General features: G+C 38.5%; 2 protein-coding genes across 2 annotated transcripts in view; one reads left to right on the top strand and one right to left on the bottom strand.

The window, feature by feature from the left end:
• Positions 1–18328, bottom strand: part of LOC113668774 (uncharacterized) — a 53316-nt gene extending 34988 nt beyond the window's left edge. Inside the window, exons 1-31 of the mRNA XM_089209283.1 lie at positions 18203–18328; positions 17072–17227; positions 15622–16108; positions 15392–15466; positions 14634–14777; positions 13995–14143; positions 13694–13805; positions 13410–13531; positions 12295–12655; positions 11809–11877; positions 11576–11695; positions 10801–10968; positions 10244–10347; positions 9932–10010; positions 9129–9410; positions 8405–8643; positions 8222–8300; positions 7713–7856; positions 6878–7057; positions 6425–6517; positions 5827–6011; positions 5251–5416; positions 4769–4909; positions 4229–4351; positions 4030–4157; positions 3104–3188; positions 2774–2923; positions 1853–1914; positions 1526–1745; positions 896–1049; positions 233–396 (exon numbers count right to left, since the gene is read on the bottom strand). Of these exons, the coding sequence (XP_089065409.1) occupies positions 233–396; positions 896–1049; positions 1526–1745; positions 1853–1914; positions 2774–2923; positions 3104–3188; positions 4030–4157; positions 4229–4351; positions 4769–4909; positions 5251–5416; positions 5827–6011; positions 6425–6517; positions 6878–7057; positions 7713–7856; positions 8222–8300; positions 8405–8643; positions 9129–9410; positions 9932–10010; positions 10244–10347; positions 10801–10968; positions 11576–11695; positions 11809–11877; positions 12295–12655; positions 13410–13531; positions 13694–13805; positions 13995–14143; positions 14634–14777; positions 15392–15466; positions 15622–16108; positions 17072–17175 (4689 nt within the window). The 5' untranslated portion in view covers positions 17176–17227; positions 18203–18328. The remainder of the gene's footprint in view (positions 1–232; positions 397–895; positions 1050–1525; positions 1746–1852; positions 1915–2773; positions 2924–3103; positions 3189–4029; positions 4158–4228; positions 4352–4768; positions 4910–5250; positions 5417–5826; positions 6012–6424; positions 6518–6877; positions 7058–7712; positions 7857–8221; positions 8301–8404; positions 8644–9128; positions 9411–9931; positions 10011–10243; positions 10348–10800; positions 10969–11575; positions 11696–11808; positions 11878–12294; positions 12656–13409; positions 13532–13693; positions 13806–13994; positions 14144–14633; positions 14778–15391; positions 15467–15621; positions 16109–17071; positions 17228–18202) is intronic.
• Positions 18329–18352: 24 nt separating this feature from the next.
• On the top strand, positions 18353–21551 carry LOC113668772 (bifunctional FAD diphosphatase/FAD synthase). The gene is made up of 2 exons (XM_027184721.2): positions 18353–19206; positions 20454–21551. Exons 1-2 carry the CDS (start codon positions 18387–18389, stop codon positions 21176–21178), a joined length of 1545 nt encoding a protein of 514 aa, XP_027040522.2. The 5' UTR covers positions 18353–18386; the 3' UTR covers positions 21179–21551.
• Positions 21552–23163: the final 1612 nt, after the last annotated feature.

Here is a 23163-nt window from a genome sequence, read left to right as displayed (position 1 = left end):
AGAGTTTAAATAAAATAGCAACGCGGTCTTTTTAAAAAAATTGAGAGTTCTGTTATATTATGCAGAACGAAGTAAATCTAACAAGTTGACAAACGATATGACAGAGGGTAAATCTTAAGTTGAATGAAAAAAGATGACGCTGGATTTGCAACGAGCATAGGACAAAGAACATCTGGGTAACCACTGTGGAATCGAGCCTCAGACCTGATCTACGCTTCGTCGCCATATTTACCTCTTGAGTGGCCGCAGCAGCAGAGGAGGGGCCCTTCATTCTAGTGTGCACCCTGAGCTCAAAGATCTTACTCAGCCAGACTTCTTCGTACGTCTTCAGTGAACTCTCAATAGCCACATCTTTTGCAGCCCTTTGAATTATGGACCGGACCTCTTCAGCATGGTCTACAAATAACAGCAAACAAACACACATTTTGAATTTAAGTCTTTCAATGGCTACCAAAACTTGTCGTCAGAAACCTATTATTCTAACTTCGTTTTAAATTACTGTGGGAAAAAAAGTAAAATACTTACGGATAAGCATGAAATGATAGTAGCAAAGCGCTGATTAAGCTTGCTTAAGTAGTGGATACTGCTGATAATTGAGACTGTTTTAAATTTCTAATGTAAGTGCTTTCTCCTAGAGAATGGATATTTTGAGATATTTCTGCAACATGCTGAAGCACCTTCGACTCAAGAGAGACTACAAATACTTGTTCATTAAGAAAGAAAAACACAAAAAAAGCATTACAAAAAACTAAGAAAGAACAACCAAGGCCAAAGATGGAAGAGATTGAAACGGATCGTGACTGAAACATTGACACTAAATTTTTCACAATGCACTGACAATGACCTACTCCTTGAATCAATAAAGAGAACTTCAATCTATTAAGTAACTCCTTACTGTGTAGCCCCAGCTCCAGGAGCTGTCCCAAAGTCATTCTCGTCAATCCTTCATTACTGATCTGCACGGCTCCTCCCGTTACACGTAATAGTTGCTTCCAGTGTCGAGGCCGCATGGCCGAGCGACTGAGATCATCAATGATTGGTAGGCAAGCCTAACAACAACAGATGCAAAGGAAATGAAAACGATTTTTTCAACCACAAATCTAAGCCCACCACCGATGCAAGAGAAATTAAAACGACGTTTTCAACCACAAATCTAAGCCCAATGCCAATAACTTAACTTCAGGGTATTAACTTTTCATTCTACGCTAGCTTTTGATCTTTATCTAGGCGGAAAAATGAGAACATTTTACCTAAGTACTACGAAGATATCACCGGTGACAATTTACACTTAAAACTCGTTTGTTCCCTTGATATGAATTGACCCAGCAGCTGAATCTACCAGCGAAAGTGACCCTAAAAGACGCATGCCGTTCCGAGAGCTATTTTGGTCACAGTTGCAAGAAAAAAAGGCACAAGATCCAACTTAACCGATTGTGACATTTCTTTTTCATAGATGCACAGCGCATAGATACATAGCACAAAAGCGTCAAACCCTTGAAGCTCTTGGAGGGGGGTTCTATAATACCTGGATATCAAGGATAGCATCATGCATGCCAACAAACACGTCCCACTCATGCGCCTCAAAAGGCAGAGCTGTCACGACATCAGTTTGCGCCTCAGTGGCTTTCCTCATAAGCTTTGTGTTGATTCGCTGCCAACGACCTCGTTTCCATTCCGTGTGTTGTTCCTGCACTGCCCGCCACGTATTCCAGACCTCGCGTAAACATTCCAAGTCAGAGCGAAGTCTAGGGGGATGAGTAAATCTTTTAGATGGGCACGATGGCAAGGAAAAGGTTCCTTAAGAATAAGTCACACACTTAAAAGAAAATTCGACGCTGTTCACGCAACTTACCGAGGGAGAACAGAAAAGTTAACCACAGCCTTTTCAAACAATTCTTGAAGCTCAATCAGGTCCTGTTGATAAACAAGAGTCAAATTGGCCTACTCTTAGGAACAGGGTAATACAGTATTATCAACTAAGTTGATAATGTAAATCGACCACCGCAAAGAATTTCAAAGCAGACGTTTCGGGTGTTAGCCCTAGAAATCATTCCTTCAGAAGAAGGACTAACGCTCGAAACATCAGCTTTGGAACTCTTTGCGGTGGCCAGTTTACGTTATCAACTCAGTTCATAATACTAATTTACCATTTTATACTCTCCCACCGACGCAGCACCACAGTTTCTATAGAGACTTACACCCTCATTCATTGAGCCTATTCTTATTAATACATTTTATTTACTTGCAATATTTTAGCAAGCTGGCCCAGTTCAGCCTTAAAGCTGGTTTAAATGGAGTCTGCACAAGAAGTCTAACAAAGCCACACCCAACACCAGAAGCTACGCTCCCTACTCTTTTGCGATAAGTGCGTGGGTTCTTGAAGTCCCCTGCTAACCAGTTTTATTTTATTTCTCCAAGAGAACTAAGATTTCTAGCCATTTGCAAATGTTTCGCGTATGCAGCACATTCTCCTCAGTTATTTCAAGACCCTGAGTGTCGGACCGGTTTGGGACTTGAACCGTCGACCACAAGCACGAAAGTTCGGCGCTCTAAGCCAAGCGCGGTATACACCCCTTGTGTATCCCACTGCATACCGCCGCTTTTAACAAAAACCAACAGATAGAACTTTTGCCAGAGAAGCTATAACAACAATAACTGTATCTATCTACGGTGAAAGAAAACATCAAGCTTGGGAAACATGTCTGAGTTACTGACGTATCTAGAAAACTGCTCTTACAACCAATAAAAACAAAAAAAATGTCCTAGTACTAGCCTGCGCCTCGCTCTCCATAATCTCGAGCCTTCTGCCAAACGTGTCCATAATGGTGAAAGCAGTATAAATAGGACACTTTCTGTTGAACGCCTCGGAATCAGAGAACTCTCTGGCCAGAGATTCACAGCGATCCCCAAATGCTCTAAGCTCCTGTAGAATGGATAGGATAAAAGCACAAAATTTACCGGTAATTTGTGGGTGAGATTTAATTAGCAGTTTTGTGTCCTTCCCTTAATTGCACTCTTCAATCAACATTTTTTTAAAGTACACCATCAGAATCAGAATGAAAGAACACGCTACGGAGAGCACACTTCTGACGGGGTTAGCTACCTGTGTGACACTGGAGGCCTCAGCTTGTATTCTTGGTCCCAGACGTTGTTTGGCTTGATTTACTTTCATCTTCAAGTTGTTCCACCTGTGTAAAAACGAAGATCCTCATTAAGAACTCGTAATCACAAAACAACAGTGAAGATCATTTTGAAGACTCAAGCTTTCTCATCAGAACAATGTACACTGTTTTCTTTTAATGAGCAGAAAAAACTAAGCAAGCTCAACGTTTTCAAGAAGCAAAAAAAAAAAAATTCAGTGGCTTTTTGTATTTTATTGGCCCAAAACAGACAAGGAACCGTTCTTACAGCATTCTGAACCGCTTTTAAAAAAAATTTAGCGCTGTTTTAACACTTTACGCCCTATAATCATTATGTATATTCTCCATACTGTTCTCTATACATTTCCCAAGGTGCTAAGGAGAATTTGTTTAACGATCAGGAGCTTCGTTAGTTGGTGATCATTTCCTGTGTTCTCATTACCCTTATGAGGGGTGATATTGTAAATTAGTCGCTAGTCACTCTTAGGGGTTAAAGGGTTCAAAATGCTTGGTCTCTTGGGTGACTAGATCCTTATTGGAAAAAGATGTTTGTCGTCTTGTCACGAGCAATGGACAAACAAAAATTTTCTGAAACTCAGAATTTTTTTCTAAACTTACCATCTTTCCTATTCTATTTACGAACATGACGCTATCAACATCGCTGATTCTAGCAGTATTCAGGACGCGAGTCTATGTGGCTTAGTGGTAGAGCATCGGAGCGCGAAAACCGAAGGTCTGAGGTTTCATTCCTCATGGGGACTCAGAATTTTTTCTTTGTCCCACGCTCGTGACAAGACGAAAAAACACCTTCTTCTATTTTCTTACCGTGCTCAAAACTTACAATCTTTCTTATTCTATCTAGATCCTATTTGTGATGAAAAGTACGTACCTCTGTGGTGCTGCAGCATAGAACTTTTGAGTCATATCTGGAAGTTTCTGATCGTATTTTTCTAAGAGAGTAATGGTTCTTTTCATCGCTACAAACTTGCTGTCCATCTCCGCTTGCTGAGTACTCACCTATAAAACCCAAACCCGAAAGTTATTCTCTTTACATAGACAATGAATCTGATATACCATCACGAACCTACCTCATTAAAAACTCTCATGAGGCGCATAAAAGAAGCAATGTCTTGCTCTTCCCCTGTAATCGCTTCTATTCCAGGTTCGATGCGTTTCAGAAAGGAATCAAGATCATTTAACGTTGAAGACACCTAGAAATGGAACAATAGGAGTAGATGAATATGAAACGCCAATCGTAACGAAATTCAAAGAAAAAACACGTATTACATGTTTCAAGGACCCTTGAACAAGAAAACAGAATATGTAAGGGCCTATTTACACGGTACGACTTTGTCGCATGCGACAAGCTTACCACAGGCTTACGACACGAATTGTTTCGTGTAAATCAAACCTACAACTCGCTTACGACTCTTAAGTCATGTCGTAGGCCTGTCGTAAGCTTGTCGCATGCGACAAAGTCGTGCCGTGTAAATAGGCCTTAAGACAATCATTCCACAGCCAAGATCACTGAATATCTAACGCATAGCTGCCTTCTGTCTATATGAGAGATATAATCCTGACGCTTTATCTGACCCTCAATCTTGTTACTAGATAACTGTTTGTATTACCTGATCCGAAAGATATTTGGTGTAAACAAACATCCACTTGCTGGCATAAGTGCCAAGTACTTGTTTGATTGGCCTCATGTTCACTCTCATCCAACCTACATCGCACCAATCCTGCAGATTGTAGATCTCGTCTCTTGCGGTCTAAGAAAATGGTAAAATTCAAATCTCAACCTTACCCTTTTATTCTGTTTACATTTTATTGAAAATTTAAAGGTGATGACCTGGTCGTGAAAGCCGTCAGCTTCAAAGCTTCCATGGCTTTTCTGACTTTTCTTTCTCAAATTTATTTTGTAAAATTCAATATTTATTTATTCAAAGTGTAAATGGTAGTTGTATGTTACATTGAGAAGATCGTGTTAGGGGTAAATAGAGACAATATTTCCTTCCATAAGAAGGGCAAAAAAAAGACTCTTCTTTTGACAGATTCGCCGAACAGTCTCATCTGATGTCAATGAAGAGGAGATGACTACGACTTTACATACCTGATAAATCTCTATCTCTTTGTCAAAATCATCCAAGGATGGTCCTTTTTCATCCCTAACCTCCTTAGTAGCTGTCATTTTCTTGGGGTTGAGGAAAGTCTTTTCTGACAATCCCATAGCTCCACTGGTACTGAGTGTGGAGGCAGCAGCTGAGCTGCGGTTGGACCTGAGTACAGACAAAATCATAAGTGAGTGACATGACTTACAACAAAGGCCTGTACTGACCTAAATTTCTTTTCCAGGCCTTATTTTCATCATTGCTTAAGAAGTGTTCATTACTGCGAAGGTCGCTTTCATATTCATTTCTTAAACCGCAATTCACACATATGATTTTCATATATTCACAGTCATGAACAAAGTTGGTACAGGAAACGCCGGACAGAGAAAGAAAGGAATTGAACGGATAATCAATGTAGGATTTCACACGCTATCCAAAGCCTTACATACGGTCCAAACATTTTCGCCATTTGTCTTCTACAATATCCGTTCCAGATTCCAACGATAAACCCCGTATTTCGACAAACCAACAGTAACCACCTCATCACAAGTTGAAAACCTGATGTGAGAACAACCTACCTCGGGTCTCTTTCTTTCTCTTTCCTCGATTTTTCTGATGTCTGTGATGCTCTGGATCGTATAAGCTCGGATCGGTTCATCTTTCTTGGATGAGCCACTATATTTCCTGCGAGAAACTCCTCAAATGTTCGTTGTACATCTTGTATCCATAAAAATGCATACTCCCGAAACGTCGCCAGGAAACTCTGCAATCAATTTATGATAGTTTTTTTTGTTGTTAACCTTTTGACTCCCAAGATTGACTAACATCTAATTTCTCCTTACAATATCTTACAATATATATATATATATAATATATAATGAAACACAAAATGAGGTCACAAGAATAAAGGAATTGATTAACAACTAAAGAAGTTTTCGATTGTTCAACAAATTCTCCTTGTCAGCACCTCAGGAAATGTCTAGAGAATGTCTGGAGAATACGGATACTGATTTAGGGGTGTAAATTTTTTTTTTTTTACCAGTGATTCAACGAAGAAAAGGGAAAATTTTTCTATCAACTTTCCTTCTCGCTGCTAAAACTCGGATCTAACGAAAACACTTTAGTAGTATCAGTGATATTACTACTTCGGAGCAGCATGCCATGTATGATTCCTACCTTGCATTCGGAGGCATTTTGCTCGACCACATCTTTGGTTTGTTTCACTAGTGTCTGTACCTCATCATCATCAACAATGACTTCCTTGTAGCTCTGAAAGAACGGGATATGTTCTTATACGTTATTAGCTCCTCAGATATAAAATGCGGTAAACGTTTAGACATTGAGGTATTTCTCTTATTTAAGAAAAAAACACCTCTGATTCTGAGACACCTTTATCGGCGGCATTTGTTTTCATTTGTTTTTCCTTTTTTTTTTTCTTTTGAACTAAGGACTTCTTTTCGAACCTAAATTCTCTATGGCTGACATTTAACAACTAAATAAAATGCAAAACCTAATACTCCTAACGATACCATAGGTTACATTTTTCTCTAATAAGTCACTTCTAAACCGAAAAAAAAGATTTCACGTAAAAGTCATTCTTGAGAGCTCCGCAATTCCTTAAAACTTTACCTTTAGATCTTCATCCACAGGCCTCACGAAATCACCACGTCCGAGAAAGTCATTTAACCATCCTTCTACACTCTCTTGGACGCTGGATGAGGCTGACTTGTCATCAAGTGATGGGTTAAACAAAACCTGGGAACCAGTTAGCTCCAAGCGAATAGTCAGTATTGGTAGGACCTCAGAATCCTGCAAGGTTAATTGAAATGTTCGCAATATAAGTGAGAGCCATCTAAAATCAACAAACTCCAGCCTCTCTTACTTCTTGAGGATCAGCTCTAAATTATGTTACCCACTCAAATCGTAGACAACTTGAGAATAGGTCTGGAAAATCATCAGTAGAATTAGGGCTTGTTGGAAAGAATAGAACTTTAACTCCCAAGCCAGAATTTCTCCTTACAATATCAATACAATATCAAGCAGACCAGGGATAAGAATAAGGAAACAATTATCAATCAGTAGATTATAAGATGATCCAACCTAATTCTCCAAACTAACATCATAATTTATATGGCAGACAGAAAGGAGAGTGAAGGGTTGTGAGGAGATCTAGGGTCAAAATACGGCTGAAAATTTTTCTTTTAATATTTTTCCTGCTTTGTGTTCTCACAAACTCATATCTGTCGATCAGATGGTAGGATCGATTAAATTTTCAGTGTTGCCGTCTTACTATAGGCTGTAATACTTAAGTAATGTTCTTCATTTAGGACTGTCCGGTTGTGATCAGTCAGTAAAGTTAGGAAGTTCTTTTTGGCTCACTGATTATGTAAATGGAGTGAGAAAGTTGTTTGTACGGTGCCGGTAGCTGTTTCTATTTGTGAAGAGGTATACCGCGAGAACTCACATTTGACATATTGGAGAATACAATCTGGTTCAACATGGATTGCAATGAGGTTTGAGTAGATGTCTTCAGTCCTTCCATCACGACTCCACTGACATACTTGATGTAACTCTGCCAGGCAGGAGAAGCACGGCTTATCTGCGCCGCCTGACAGATAAAAACAAGCAGTTGACAACCAACTTTATATCACCTTTTATTCAATGAACACGTTGTAGTGTACTTGACTCAAGGCTCATACATTACATCCGTCCCATGGAGTTAAACGACTAGGAAGGGATGGTAATCCATAGCGGATGACGCCCTTATTTTACCTCAGATTACCCTCATAAATCGTGCTACCCATATATACTCCTGAATGACGAGGAACACTGAGAGTTAAGCGCCTTGCTCTTGAAAATAACTCAAGGACCGAGCCAAGGCGCACAGTCTAGAACCAGATTACAGCGCGCTAACCAAAACGTCACCACATCCTCTAGGGTTCCCAAAAAGCTTTAAAGTCGAGCCAATCTCACCTCAAACGTAGACTGCAATAAGGCATGGATTCTGTGCCCTCCTACAGTGACAGCGTGCTTATGCGTCTCGTAAATCATCCTGCAAATAGTAATTAAGCAAAAATTTTGTAAAACTGCAATTAAGTTCGCAATCGCTTTCCATGTTTTATTTATTTATTTTTTATCTTTTATTTTTCAATTTACCCATGCTGTTCCTGTAGTTTGTCCATTGAGAATGACTTGCTAACATCACGTGGACTGAACACATCCAATAGTCCATTGTCAGACCACGAAGCTGCTATGTTGCAGATTTCTCTGAAGTTACTCTGGACCACGCCCAGGTTGCGATGGAGATCGTCACAAACCAGGTATGACGCATGCTCAACAAAATCTGCTGATTCCACTGTCTTCCATGTGAACACATGGAGTCCTTGGCCGAGCAACTGTGATAGCAAGATAGAGGATGAAAAAGAGAACAAAAAAGATAACCTTAGTCAGAAAATATTCATGCAAAACAATATAATGTTAGAAGAATTATTCAAACGTTTTGTGCTATTACTGGTAGTGTTGTGTTTCAAACAATACAACTGTAACTTTGGAAAGGTAGAAATCGGAAAATATTTTTAGCTCAGTATAACATTCCAGGTGCGACAGGAACAGGGTTTCAAAATTAGCCAGTTACCAGCGGTTTACCGCTGCCCCTTAGACCGCTGACCGCCGTCTACTTAGTCCACGAGCAGGCTCCTATGATTATCCATTACGGCCATATTTAATTTGCGACTATTTTCCGGTATGTTTACAAAAATAAACTATTTTTTTCGGTTTCTATGTATTTTATACAAAATCTTTTCTTCACCTTAGGGTCGTTGAAAGTGTGGGATATATACCTTCACTCCAGTGAATAATTCTTAACCACTGCATGGTTTACCTCATCAATTTTTGCAAGCTTCCTCTCAAACAAAGGCCTCTCGAACTCCTTCATGTTTGCCATCACAGAATTGTACCGTGTCACGATAGTTTCAAGCCTCGTAGCAGTGGACCTTAGAAGACTGTCATCTGTTGATCTCAGCAGCACTCGGGCAGGGTCGGGAAGACGTGTCAAGAAGGGCTCTCCTCCTAAGTAATGAACCTCTCGTAAAAGAAGCATCAATTCAGGATCAAAGTTCACGTGTAGAGTGGGTCTACTTCCCTCGCTTGCAGGTTCCGCAATCTACAATTAGCAAATAAAACAAGTTATATCTCTCCATTATCGGCCATCTTTGCCCATCCTTGACCATTGTTGGCCATCCTTAGCCAACAATTTGACAATTATTGACAATTATTGACCATCATAGGCCATCGATGGCAATTCCTGATTAATTTTGGCTTATGCATACCTCTTGGCTGTTCCTCGATCTACCCAAGTGATATTTTGTGGTTTGATTCACATTTTTAACTTCACCGAAACAACTCCAATCTCGTGAGGTATTTTCCCCTTTCAACCTTTTTTATGAATAAGGGTGGATATTCAGTCATTTATAAGGTTATCTCCTCTGTAATGACAGAAGAAACATTTGTAACACCTCTTCCAATTTCAATTTTGATCTTTGGTTATCAATTCTTCATCTTAAAATAATTTTCTGTGCCAATCCCTTTTTATTTTGTGCAGACTTGGAAGTAAAGCGATATCCAAAGTTGCTCGTACATGCAGAAACAACGTGCCTTTTATAAAGGATGCCTTGGTCAACTCACCAAAAGAGGCTGTTTTAATTTGGTCCTCAATTCAGGTTCCATTTTGCTTTGCCATTGACGAATAGTTTCTGCTTCGCACCTTGGAAAGGAATATAAAAGCTTTCCCTTACACCTGAACATCACGAAAGAAGATTTTGTTATCACGTTCCCGTCAAATGTAGGATCATCACCACCCCTGTTGTATTTTCCTCAACTCAACAAAAAGTTAACCATCTACCGCGGTTTTAGATCTAAAGACAAAAGACCGAAGCCTACCAGTACGAAAATTGTCTTCAAATGTGCTAATAAAATACTGCCTCTAGTTGCCTTTACCTTTCAATGTCTTTGATCAGATCTGAGTATGTATCTCTTAGACGCCATCCATCGTCACCTTTAAGTGAAGCTGGAGAGACACGATGCAGCCGAGACATGGGTTCCTACAAAAAACAAAATTTAAAAACTGTTTGAGCGTGATGAACTTAGTACATGGCCAAACTTCTAAAGGAGTTCCTTGCAGGTCACTCGCAAGAGCTACTAGAGAAACCATCAACAATGCCTGGGGCTAAATTCCCTTGACATACTCTAATGTTTTTGGCTTTTCTTGCTCCCAGCCTCAATATTTTTTTTATTATTGATTGGCTATTGCATTATTGGTAAATCAGCCCTGAAACTTCTCTTCGTGGTTCGTATGTATGTCATCCTCCAATTGAGCCTATCAGACGTAGCAAGGTTACACATATAGTGTTTCTTCTAAACTTCTAATTCAGTTGTAAGTTTGCAAAATATGAGACAAATCGGACGCCCACGTTTCTATAATCACAAATACAGGTTGAAGGAAATACTTCTCAATCCAAAGATTCTTTTAGTGTTGTTCAAGTATTATCAAGTACCTGTATGTGTATTTTGAATCCGCGAAGCCAAAGTAACTTGTTTAACACTGGAGGAAGGTGAGGATAAGTCGGAGGGGAGTCCATGTGAGACTCGAAGAATACTCTCATGTCCAGTAACTCTTGAGTGAAACCAAGCACCAAAGCAGTAAACGTAACCTTCAGATTTGTCTAAGGTGTTCGGAAAAAAAAATTGGAAAGGTTACGTCTGTATACGGGACTGACTTGCATGGCTATCATAAATTATTCTAGCCTCTGCATGTGACATGCAGCTCCCCAAGCTATAACCGTTTGGATCGCTGAGGCGAGTGGGAAAAAACATAGGGCACTACACTTGCCTCGAAAGTCCCCAATTTGGCGATCTGTGATTGGTGGCCATAATACATTTGGCTGCAACGTACTTATTAACTTGTGTTTATGGTCAAGATAGTATAAGATTGCATACAATAAAATTTGAAAATGCTCGAAAGCTTTCTTGTGTGTAAAGTACCTCTTTTTCTTTGGTGATCGAGTATCGAGCCTTGAGATACCGCCTTTACCTCCAAAAACGAGTTTTGTTTCTCTGACGACTAGAATTTTATTCCTAGCGACCATTTTTTAAAGTTTGGCTTGCCAAATGGCGGCCTTGCAAACGGTTGAATTTAGAGTCCGGACATGATGCAACCAAGTGTTGCTAATCTTCCTGGATACGACGTAACGTTAGGAAAATTTACCAGATATGTGCTTTAGCGCATGACTTTTACAAGTATACTTCATTTTCCTTCTCTTTGATTTTCACCTGAACAAGTTCTCGTCCACTGATTCCTTCAAACACTTCCAGAAGCCTCAGTTTGGCTCTTGTGTCCCAGCACTGCTTAAAACTTTGTCTCATCACATCGGCCAGGTTGTACTCTAAATCCTGAGAGCGATGAAATAAGATTGCTTTAAGTCCTGAGAAACAGGTTGGATAAACTTAAATCAAGATATTAAATAAACGTCACCAAATAGAACGGCACAAACAAAAAAACTTACCCTTGTTACGGAACGGAAGGCGAAGAATTCTCTTTCAAACTCCTGAGTTTCATTTGCGTTCAACACATCCTGAAAAACAACATTTTTTTGAACAATATTACTTGTAAAACATCATTCGCAGTTTACGTTGGAGATATAGCTACAATTCTGAATACGTCATTTGAGGTAAATGTACGTCTAGCCTTATTTCCCATTCACACCATCAAAACACGTTTCCTTAAACAGGTTTAACCGAATGAAAATCAGAAACAGAGAACTGAAAAACTCCAATTTTTCATAAGATTCAGGTAGTCACCAACTTGTATCGTCAATGTGCTAAATTTCAAGGAAACAAACATTTCGAGTTTTAGCAGCTTATATGAAGAAAACAAACTTAAACCGTGTTAGAAAAAAAAACCGCTTGAAACAAGTTTAAGCTTCACTGTAAGTGGGTATGTCTTTTATACACAGAGTTGAAAATAAACAAACAATTCTCTGTGGTCTTACATGTGGCATCTGCTGAAAAGAACGTACAGCTTCCTTAAATTTGCGATGGATCTCCCTCACTTGACTGTCCAAACTGTTACCACCAGCACCACCAACTTGAGCAGTGCACGTTAGCATCTCAAAATGTTGAGTTGTCTGAACGAGCTCCAGTACATCATTACAACGCTCCATGAAGCTGTTTAGCGATGTAAAACACGAATTGTTTCGAGCAGGCCACGCAGAGTCAGTCCATAGTTCTAGAGTATCATAACCACTGTTGCTTTCTGAGAGGCTGTTACGTCGATTAAACATCTTTGTATTTCTTGGTGTTAGGCTGTTGTTGTATAATTTGCTGTGCCACACAACACCTCCGCTGTCCCTACTGGGGAAAAATGCAACTGCAATGCTCAGGATGTCAACGATGTAATACTCTTTTGTACACTGATATTTATCCCAGGCTGTCCTGAGCAATCGGGTAAAAATACGGACGCTGAAAACATATCTATGTTGTCTAACAGCAGCCTTAACTCGAACACAATTTATCAAATCGGTTCCGGTTGTTCGAGGGGTGGATAACACTATCCACTAGATAAATTTCTAAACGGTGGATAGAACAGTACTTAAATTGGCCAACGTAAAGAGTTTCAAAGCTGACGTTTCGAGCGTTAGCCCTTCGTCAGAGAGAATGATAAAGGACTAACGCTCGAAACATCAGCTGTGAAACTCTTTACGGAGGCCAAATTTACGTCATCAACTCACTTGATAATATCAAATTACCCTGTTATACTTTCCCACCGATGCAGCATCACAGTTTCTTTAGAAACTTACCCCCTTTATTCAATAGTACAATACGTTTTGTGAACACATCCGCTGGATAGCGATTTATGTATTAGGTAGCGTTATCCACCCTTTGAATTATCAATACTGAACCCCTTCAGACCCCTCCCAGCTCGCGTTGTTCACAGCTCCATACCTTCCCTCGGGCGAAAAAACGCTCACGCCAAAACGTCAATAATGAGAGGTTTCGCCCAGGCTACCAAAAGTTCCTTTCACAAGGAATCGAAAATGTGAATTGTTTACTTTCAAATGGAGAGGTCTCAGAGGTGGAGGAATGTCTTAATTGTATACGGACTTACTTAGTTCCTGACTGTTCAGATAATCTTTGTTGATTTGTCTCATCAGCTCTGTCCTTTTTATCCAAGTAACAACCTCGGAATGCAGCACACACACGCAAGGCATCTTTCAAATTGGTGTAAGACTAGAGAAAGAAACATGAAGGTTACCAGAGCGATCATCATGAAGAACATGTCCAACTCAATACCCATGCACAGGCTGATGTTCCTTATCTGAGTTTCCTAAGAGTTTTGAGCAGATGAATACAGCTAAAAAGGTGTAGTTTTAACATAGAAAATTCACTTACTGCCAGGAGATTTTCCAACACGTGTTCTTCTACAAGCTGCCTTGCTCGAGCGACAACCTCATTTGACAACATGGTCAGTAATCTTGTGAAATTTCTGTGGTCATGGTAATACCTAAAATGGAAATGAAATCACATGAAGTACAACCAGCCTCTTTTCCCTTTAGTGCTGCCAAAATAAGTTGAACAAATCTGTTTAATGGAAGTCCCATCCTGAAAAAAAATTCCTTGAAAACCACATTTAAACATGATTAGCTGAAAGCTTATATTAGTTCTTAACGTCAGATTTTGTAACAAAACTTACCTTGAGTGAACCCAGACAAGATAGAGAGTGTGCACCAACGGTGGGAAAACAGATACCATATCAGCAGATTTGGTTGCATAATGAAGCTTCTCAAACCAAGGTAGGAGAGTGCTCAGAAACTGCAGGTTATCATTGGTCTCTGCTTCAGCCTTGGTATGAAAAAATACAAAAGAATTGAAAACATGCATTGCCAGATCCTTTTTTCCTATTAGAGACATCTTAGTATGAACTGCAGAGTAGAAAATAAATGAAGTTTTCAAGGAACAAAACAATTATTCAGCACTCCTTTCCTGAAACATCTGCAAGTGACAATCCTCAGACAATAATAAACCGCTGACAGAAAACCATAGAAGTTTACAGAAAAAAAGATTTTTTTTTTTCATTTTCTCCAATAAACCAGACATTAGATGTGGGTTCCCAGATACACAAGTACAGAATAATCGGTTGCTAAACCTCTCACTTTATAGTAAAAGCATTTTCTTCCATTGAAGAGATACATTATTGCCAACCAACCAAGGACTTAAAACTATGCCTTTTATATGATCACAATTTTCCAGTATTTCCATTACACATGACCAACCATGAGGAAGAGAAGAATCAATTGTTTAGACACAAAATTACTGTTCACAAATGCCTAACCTTTGCAATTTCTCTTTTGACAAGATGAAAGGACTGTGCATATGTACTATGAGCATCTTCCAGGTTCATCATAATATTAAGAGCCACATGTGAACACAACTGCTCACTCACTGATGTGATCTTCTCCAGTCGCTCTGACCACATCTGATGAAAAAAAAAAAAGGTTTTTTCATGTTTTTTTTTTAATTTAATGGATAATAAATTCACTCAAAGCAGATTATAACACTTGTAGTCTTCTCCTAAATAGGTTTAATATTATTACACTTTCCCCAAGAGGGCACTAAGAAATTTAACTCTCTTTAACCCTTTGATCCCTAAGAGTGACCAGTATCTCACTTCTCCTTACAATATCATCCCTGAATCACAATTTAAGGTCACAAAAATATGTATGGAGAATATACATACAGATGTTGGGGTGTAAAAGATTTATTGCCATATGATTTCCCTGGTTCCCCTCCACTGCCTCCATTACAATATGGGAACTACTACATGCTACAGTATGTCAAAAGAGAAGAACAAAACTGCAAAGTGGGAGGGAATTATGAATTTTTTTTCATCTTGAAAAAAAATTCAGTGTCCCAAAATAAAAAATCTGGACTCATTTTAAGTTTCAGGCAGGTAATGCACTGTTCATTTCCCCAAATTGAAGTCGCTACATGTTATGTTAACTTTGTGCAATTGATAGGCCAATTTATACACAATGATGTGAATCCAAGTTTTAGCTTCGAAGTGTTGTACTCTAGAGTAGGAAACAATACCTCTATTTCATCCAATGGACCTGGTTTTGGACCAAACTTTTTTATTTGGATCTCTGGGTCCAGCTTCAGAGTCACCTATAAAAAAAAACATAAAAAATTAATAGAGAATCCACTTACAATTTATTTTCAAATGGCACCAAAGCTTCTAGATAATGTATCTGCCAAACACACACTGTAGAAATTTCATTACAACTCTTTAATTAACATAGTTTCCCAAGATTTTGTTTTACCTTGATCTGTTTTATCCAATTAACCACAGCTGTCTCCAACACATGAATGACAGCAGGCCGTCTACTACTGTATGCTGCTGCCTCTGACAACACCTCAATAGATGGCAGCGGTAGAGTGACCTGATCTTTTGAACTGCCCTCGCAAACTTGCAGGACTGAAACCAGCCTGTGGACTAGGTCCATAAGTTTGTCGGCACTCACACCTCCACCCATTTCAATACTTAACAGTGGCAAGAACACATCCTTTGTTAAAGTACTTGCATGGGTCAAAGGTTGATAAGAACAATCACAGAAAGCAACATCTGTCACTATATTGTCTCTGGAGAGTTTTCCTGCTTCGTGAATCTTGACAAAGTAAACAGACTTTTCCTTTGAGCTGCTGGGTGGAGTAAGTGATGCCACAAGATTTTTGCCAGCAGGAGATGTTGAGTAATATATAAACAGCTTTTTCATCTCTTCATTGTTGCAAAATTCAAACATAGCCTCTCTACAAAGAGAAATAGTCAATCATAATAAATGAAACTTGCAATGCTCTTGCAAGAGTACAGTTTGGCTGGAAAGGAGCTACTTACACAACATTTGCTCAACTAAAATGAGAAGGAGGGATGTTGAGGACTCTCTCAAAATTTAGTCCTTGTAAAATTACTAGATGTAAATTTTGAATATTAAGTGACTTATCACATTGCCTTAAATAAGTGCCTACTCTCTACTAGGCCCCCTCTCCCAATGAAGCGCCCACACCCTGCGCCATAATTTCAAACAAGCACCCCTCTCAAATTAGCTCCCTTTCCATCCTTCTTCACTTTCAGAAATAGCTACATCTAGAGATAAAAGGAACTCCTGCTCATATTAACACTTTATTTATATCTTTTAAAGCTTCAATTACAGCAGAATTAGTACAGGTTGATAGCTTCTTAGTAAGAACCCCCCACTCTCTATTCAATAGATGCACCTCCCCTTAGCCAAAATTTTTAACGAGGAACGGGGGCGTATTTGAGGAAACACGGTATTTACATTTTATTGAATGGAATAAGGCAATCTAGTAATGTGGTCAAAAACATTATATGGTGATCCTGAAACAGGCTCACATCTTGATGCCTTGATTGAAGCTTGGTTCTTAAAAGTCTTACATAAAGTCTACAATCTCACTGGAAGGCAATCAACCCAGTTTCCATACCCAGTATGAACTAAACTTATAGCTATTCTGCTTACTAAAATCATAGTTTGGAACCTCAGCCTTTAAATGTTCTGTATCTTGATATATATATATATATATATATATATATATATATATATAAATATATACCCTTGAGTAGGGAGTAAGTATCAGAATCTACCACAAAACTACTTTCAACACAAAGATTGATTGCCAAATATAATTTAGGTTGTATGGAACTCTTATATCATCATAGAAGCAACAAAATCTTTGGCTAACACTAAAAAACAACACCTGCTCTTTTCATTGGTGAACATGTGCTTTAGCTCCTCTGCTCGTGGTTTGAGAGATGATGTCACCCTAGTCTCTATCCACCTCAGCCTCTCATCCAACTCCATGTTTCAGTCTTTATTTATTTCTCTTGACTGGAACTTGATTTCATTTCTTTCTCTGAAAAGTACATTTAAGCACATTTAACTGAACTGTTCATTCACCAACTCAGGCACAAATGGGAATACATCTATGACTTGTGATCCAAATCAAGAAAGACATTTATTTAGTATATAAAGATAACTCTCTGAACATTTTTCTAAGCCTTTAACTCCAAGAAGTGATTAACATAAAACTTCTCTTTAAAATATCCATACATTATTCAGCAAACAGGTAATGAGAATATTCAAACTTCTCAGGTTGAAGCTGCTATCTTTATCTAGCACCAAGTTCTCATAACTAATTTACAGGGAAATGTGTAGCAGCTAGAGGGGAGAATTAACAATCAGATCTTGAGAGTGTGCATTTCTACCTGGCACACTCCCAGCATTAATGATCCCTACATTTCCCAAAGATCTACCCATTCTCGCCAACACTCTCATTTTAGGCAATCACTTAGACAAAGAGTTCTACACTTAAAACTGACTTGAAAAGATAACTTAATTAAGTCGTGATCAATCACGTAACTCGTCTCTGTTATCAGAAGAAAAAAAGTTCTGCATGTGGTGAACGACTTATAGCAAAGGTTCGAACATCAAAAAAAAATTACACTTTTGACAATTGCATTTCTTTCATGTGTTACAAATAAAGACGACAAAATCAAACAAGCCAAAATAAGCTAGAGATCAAAACCTGCAAAAATAAAATTTGAAAATATACAGGAAATCGATGACAATTGGCTGTGAAATGAGCAAGGTTTTTTTTTTTCAACTTTAAGCTAATCGTATTGAGCTACAGCAGTTCGCATTAAGATCAGTGCACTTTCATCTTCTAACAGTATTATCGCGCATAAGTAAGTTTTCGGTCAAAGCCTACTTGATAAGTGAGAAATTTGGAATTCGCGCCTACTCTCACAGCCTGCAAAAGTCACTTCTGACTACATCTGAAGCCAATCCTTTCCACTTGTATACAAAATAAAAGTAACTTACAGCTTACCTGCATGAATTCATCCACTTATTTGCCTAAAAATTTAAGAAATGATCACGTCTGACAAAACCTTGAATGCGTTTGTTGTGCTGTCTTGTATAAAAAGTCCGCCATCTTTGTTTGACTTCGTTGCCAGAGTTATAGTCACGTGACCTGATATCGATCTAGTATTGATTGCCCGAACCAAGTTAAGATGGCGGACGGAGCGGTTGGAAACGATTACAAGTGTTCAGCTGGGATTATCATTATAGGAGACGAGATCTTAAAAGGTCATACCAAAGATACAAATTCTTACTATCTCTTTAAGAAATTATGGTCCTTAGGAGTTAAAGTGAGAAAAGTTTCTGTGATTTCAGACGACGTGGACGAAATTGCCCACGAAGTAAGAAAATTCTCCTCTAGATATTCTGTCGTTATAACTACTGGCGGAATTGGCCCCACTCATGACGATGTTACAATGCAAGGCATCGCTAAAGCCTTTGGAGAAGATTTAGTTCTTAATGATGAATTAGTGGAACTAATTTCGAATTCATATCAGCATGAAATTAACTCGTCCCATTTGAAAATGGCTCGGGTTCCTTCGTCAGTGAAACTGGCTTTTGGAAAAGATCCCTCGGGAAAACCGAGCTGTTTTCCACTCATATCTGTACATAACGTGTATGTTTTTCCTGGAGTGCCGAAGTTCTTGGAAAAGTCGTTTGGCCTTTTGGAAGATATTCTTTTAATTTCCAACCGTGAGAAGCGGTTTCTGCTGCGAAAGATTTACCTCTCAGTAGATGAGACAGAAATTGCTTCCATTCTGGATGAGGTGTGTGAGAAATTTAAAGGCATAGTACACTTAGGGTCATACCCTGATTTCTGTGACCAAAATTTTAAAGTAAAACTGACTGTGGAGTCTGATAGTTTAAAGGATCTCCAAGAGGCCTGGGACTGTCTCTTGGGAAAGTTACCCAAAGACTATGTGGTGAAGACTGAGGAGGACGCACGTGTCTGTGATGCTTCACCTTCAGAATGTAAGTTTTGTTTCACAAAAGTATATGTAGATTACTAAGCAGGAGGTTATCATGACTGCAAGTCCTTTTTTTGTATGTTTTACGGATTGAGTTGAAATCTATCTTACCTCTTAGTTAGAAAATAAGATTCACTTCATCTTGTTTGATTGTGGGATGAGCCTCTAACTTTTTTTTTTAACTGCATTTGCAATGAATGTTGCAGTGATGCAGAGATAGTGTGTCATAAGAGGTTAATCATGAAGTGCGCTAGCCCTCTAAGACTCCTGACTGTGTTTGTGACTATAAGGCTTTGAAAACCTCTGCAGAAGTCATTACTTAAGTCCAGTGAGTAGTCATTTGTTAGAGTGGGCCCAGTTGATCGAGGGGCAGATAAAGTGATCCAACAGATAAATTGCTATCCAACAAAGAAGTGTTAACAAAATATGCTGCACTATCCATCAGGTAGAGAATTATCCATTGGATAGCATTATCCATTCTTCAAACAACTGGGGGCAGATGTGTTAAGCTGCATCCAAGAGACCTTTTACAGCAGAGATCTCAAATGAATTCTCCTTTGTCGCTGTGATACATTTTTAGTGATGTTAACTGTGAGAATTTGGAGTCAAATCACAAAGCACTCCTTCATTAATGCTGATAAATGAAATTCTTGGAGGAAAAGGGTTTGAGAACTTATCACTGACAGTAACCAACAACAGTCCTTTTGAGGATAAAATTTATCTGGACAATCACAGTGAAGGAGCACTTGATACTGTAATTTCTCCACTGAGAGGTCTCCACCTTCTCTTTCCCTAGATCTGAAAATAAGTTCTCCTCTCTGTCATTAATAAATATTATATAATTGTAGCTCTGAGAATTTGTTGTTTAATCAAACAATAAACTCTTCTTAATATTTCACTTTTTTTCTTATCACATTTCTGATTGTGACAATATTATTGGGAGAAATTATGGAATGGTCATTCACAATATTTCCATTAAGGAGTCTCTACCCTTTCTTTTGTTAGATCTAAACATCAATTCTCTTCAATGTCTTTGTACAGCTCTTATCATTGGAGTTCTGAGAATTTGTCATGTAATCAAACAGTATCATCTTATTGATATTTAACTTTCTTCTCATCACCTATCTGACAGATGATGCACCAATATTGTAAGGAGAAATTGCTCATTAGTCACCCCCAGGAGTAAAAGGGTTAACCTTCTCTCCACTTAGAAAATAACTAATATTTTAATAACCTATTGCTATATTTTAGGTCCACCCAGCCCTACCTCTCTGAAAAAGGATGCTAAGCAGCTGGTGAATGTGGAGAAAGTGTACAGCCTCCTTGATCCCGAAGATGAATCAAACACAAGTGCTTGCCTTAAAGGTGCCTGGGCTATTATACAACAGACACTTCAGCTGTATTCTCTTGATGAGCTGTGCATCAGTTTCAATGGTGGCAAGGACTGCACTGTGCTGCTCCACATTTTGCATGCAGCGCTGAATAAATTATCAATACCTGCCCAAGAGCTAAAGGCCCTATACTTTCGCTACGAGTCACCATTTCCACAAGCAGAAGAGTTCATCTCAGAAACTACCAAAAGGTACAATTTGAATCTCGTAACATTAACAGGAGACATTAAAACAGGTCTGAGGACATTGAAAGAAACTCACCCAAAAGTCAAGGCAATGTTTTTGGGCACCAGAAGGCATGACCCATTTTCTGATATACTGCGCACATTTTCTCCAACTGACCCAGACTGGCCACATTACATGAGGGTTAATCCAATTCTTGATTGGCATCATGCAGATGTCTGGGCAGTGATCCAGGAATGTAATATTCCGTACTGCAGTCTATATGATGAAGGGTACACATCACTAGGAAGCACCCACAATACTAAACCTAACCCTGCCTTGAAATGTAGTGATGGTGGTAACAAGTATAAACCAGCCTACATGTTGGAGGATGGGAATCTAGAGAGGGCAGGGAGAACCTGATTGACTTTTTTGTTAAGTAAAGAGTACTGTTGGATTAACTTGTGCAGCAGATTTCTCACTTTTGGAATGAACAGTTGGACAAAGACTGAGCTGTGCTGTAGATTGAGACTAGAAAGGGTTATGTCAATTAAATACATGTACATGCAGGTACCCTTTTTTTTTGAGGGGGGTTGGGAATGGTTCGGTTTAACACACAATGTGTGTTGCTTGTAACTATTTCTGACCTTAAACTATGCAACTTTGTGTATTCAGAGCAGATAGCTCATCAAGATAATTATAGTCTGCTATGCACTTTGTATCTTTGGTATGCAAAAGTTTAAAAATACTTTTCTTTTCATGGTTGCTTTGAAAATTGAATAAATAATCAAATGAGTAAGCGTACTCTGTTTTCGTTTATTTCATATTACACTCATTTCTAAATTGAAGCAGGAACTTGTTCCTGAAAAATGCTTAGCGACTAAGATATCACACAAACAGACATGGTAATTGCATAGCTCAATATCGTATACAACATCCTGCGCTGATTTGAATTGAACCTCTATCTCTGAATTTTCTTTCTTATTTTTTTAACATTTCATCTAATATATGTGCAGATAATCATCAAATAGCATGGTTTAAAAACCTTGCATAGTACAAATTTGGACTTTGCTGTGTACCTCCAGTAGGAACTTTTAAGGTACCTACAAACAATCAGAGCTTGGGAAAAGTTTGAATGCCAACCTGCACATACCTGAATCATTCTCCTGTGAGCCTGAGCTTATTAAAAAATTTATAGGGAGGAGATAAAATGGAAATTAATTAAACACTAACAAGTGATAGTATCAAACTGCAAGATATTGGATATACAAAGGCATTATACCTAAGTTGTGTTTCCCTTGTCTTCTCCAAACTATTTAATATTTAACTTTTGATACAAAATTTATATAAACTGCCATTTTCAATTGGTTGCACTGGCTATTGACAGGATTTGCTACATTCTACTTATGCATTGGAATTCATCTAAGTATGGACTTTCATGACGGTCTGAAATATTATCAAACTTGACAATGTCACTCTTTTCCTACTCCACCATCAGGGCTGGATTCTTTTACCTCCTGGTTGCTTAAGCTATAATGACTGAATTTGCAACATTTAATGTTTATATATTGATCTAGAATGGTTTACTTTTGGTGAACTGCGCTGATATGACTTAATTAAATCACAAAGAAATTCAGCCCCTCGCAAATATTTGCCAAAAAACCATGTCTAGCATCTCTTTCAGTCAGATGATGTACAACTAAATCATGCAACCTTTTGACTCTTGAGAGCTTTTGACTGTTTTGAAGTTGTGGCAATTTGTTATTAAACTCAATGGAATGGTCGATTTCCTGAGTTGCTTACCTGACAGACAAGCAAGCAGAGAAAGTTACTTGCCCAAGCTAGAAGTCTAGTTGCCCCAGACAACCAAATAGGTTTTTTTTTTAAGCACTGAAACATGGTTTAACATAGTTTTAGGCAACTTAGTTCTGGACAAAAACTAATTCTACAGCCATTTTTAAATGTTATAATGGTTTTAAAGCCACATGCTCTAACCTATTTAATACATTTAATTAATTGTTTTTAAAATTCCTTAACTTTTTCTGGTACAGTCACTTCACTCACAGTATCCATACATTATAGATCACAATACGTACTTATGACATTTCATTTTTTCCCCTAAGTTTGTCACAATTTTTTTTCTTTTCTTTATACAAGTTATCAATGTTTTGGGATAGAGAAATTTCTGGAATCAAACCTTAGCTTTGAAGGGTGACTAGCATGTAATTTCTCCTTACAATGTCAACCCTGAACCACACATTATGGTCACAAGAATAAAGGAATTGATCATCAACTAAAGGAACTCTTGATTGTTAAACAAATTCTCCTTGTGAGTAACTTACAAAATGCTAAAGGAACAGTATGAAGATTGTGCACAATGATGTTAGGGTGGGAGGGTGTAAACATGA

The sequence above is a fragment of the Pocillopora damicornis genome, chromosome 6 (genome assembly GCF_964200805.1).
Source record: "Pocillopora damicornis chromosome 6, jaPocDami1.2, whole genome shotgun sequence".
Classification (NCBI taxonomy): Eukaryota; Metazoa; Cnidaria; class Anthozoa; order Scleractinia; family Pocilloporidae; genus Pocillopora; species Pocillopora damicornis.
Note: the sequence above shows the minus strand (reverse complement) of the source record. Positions and strands in the feature narration are given on the sequence as shown.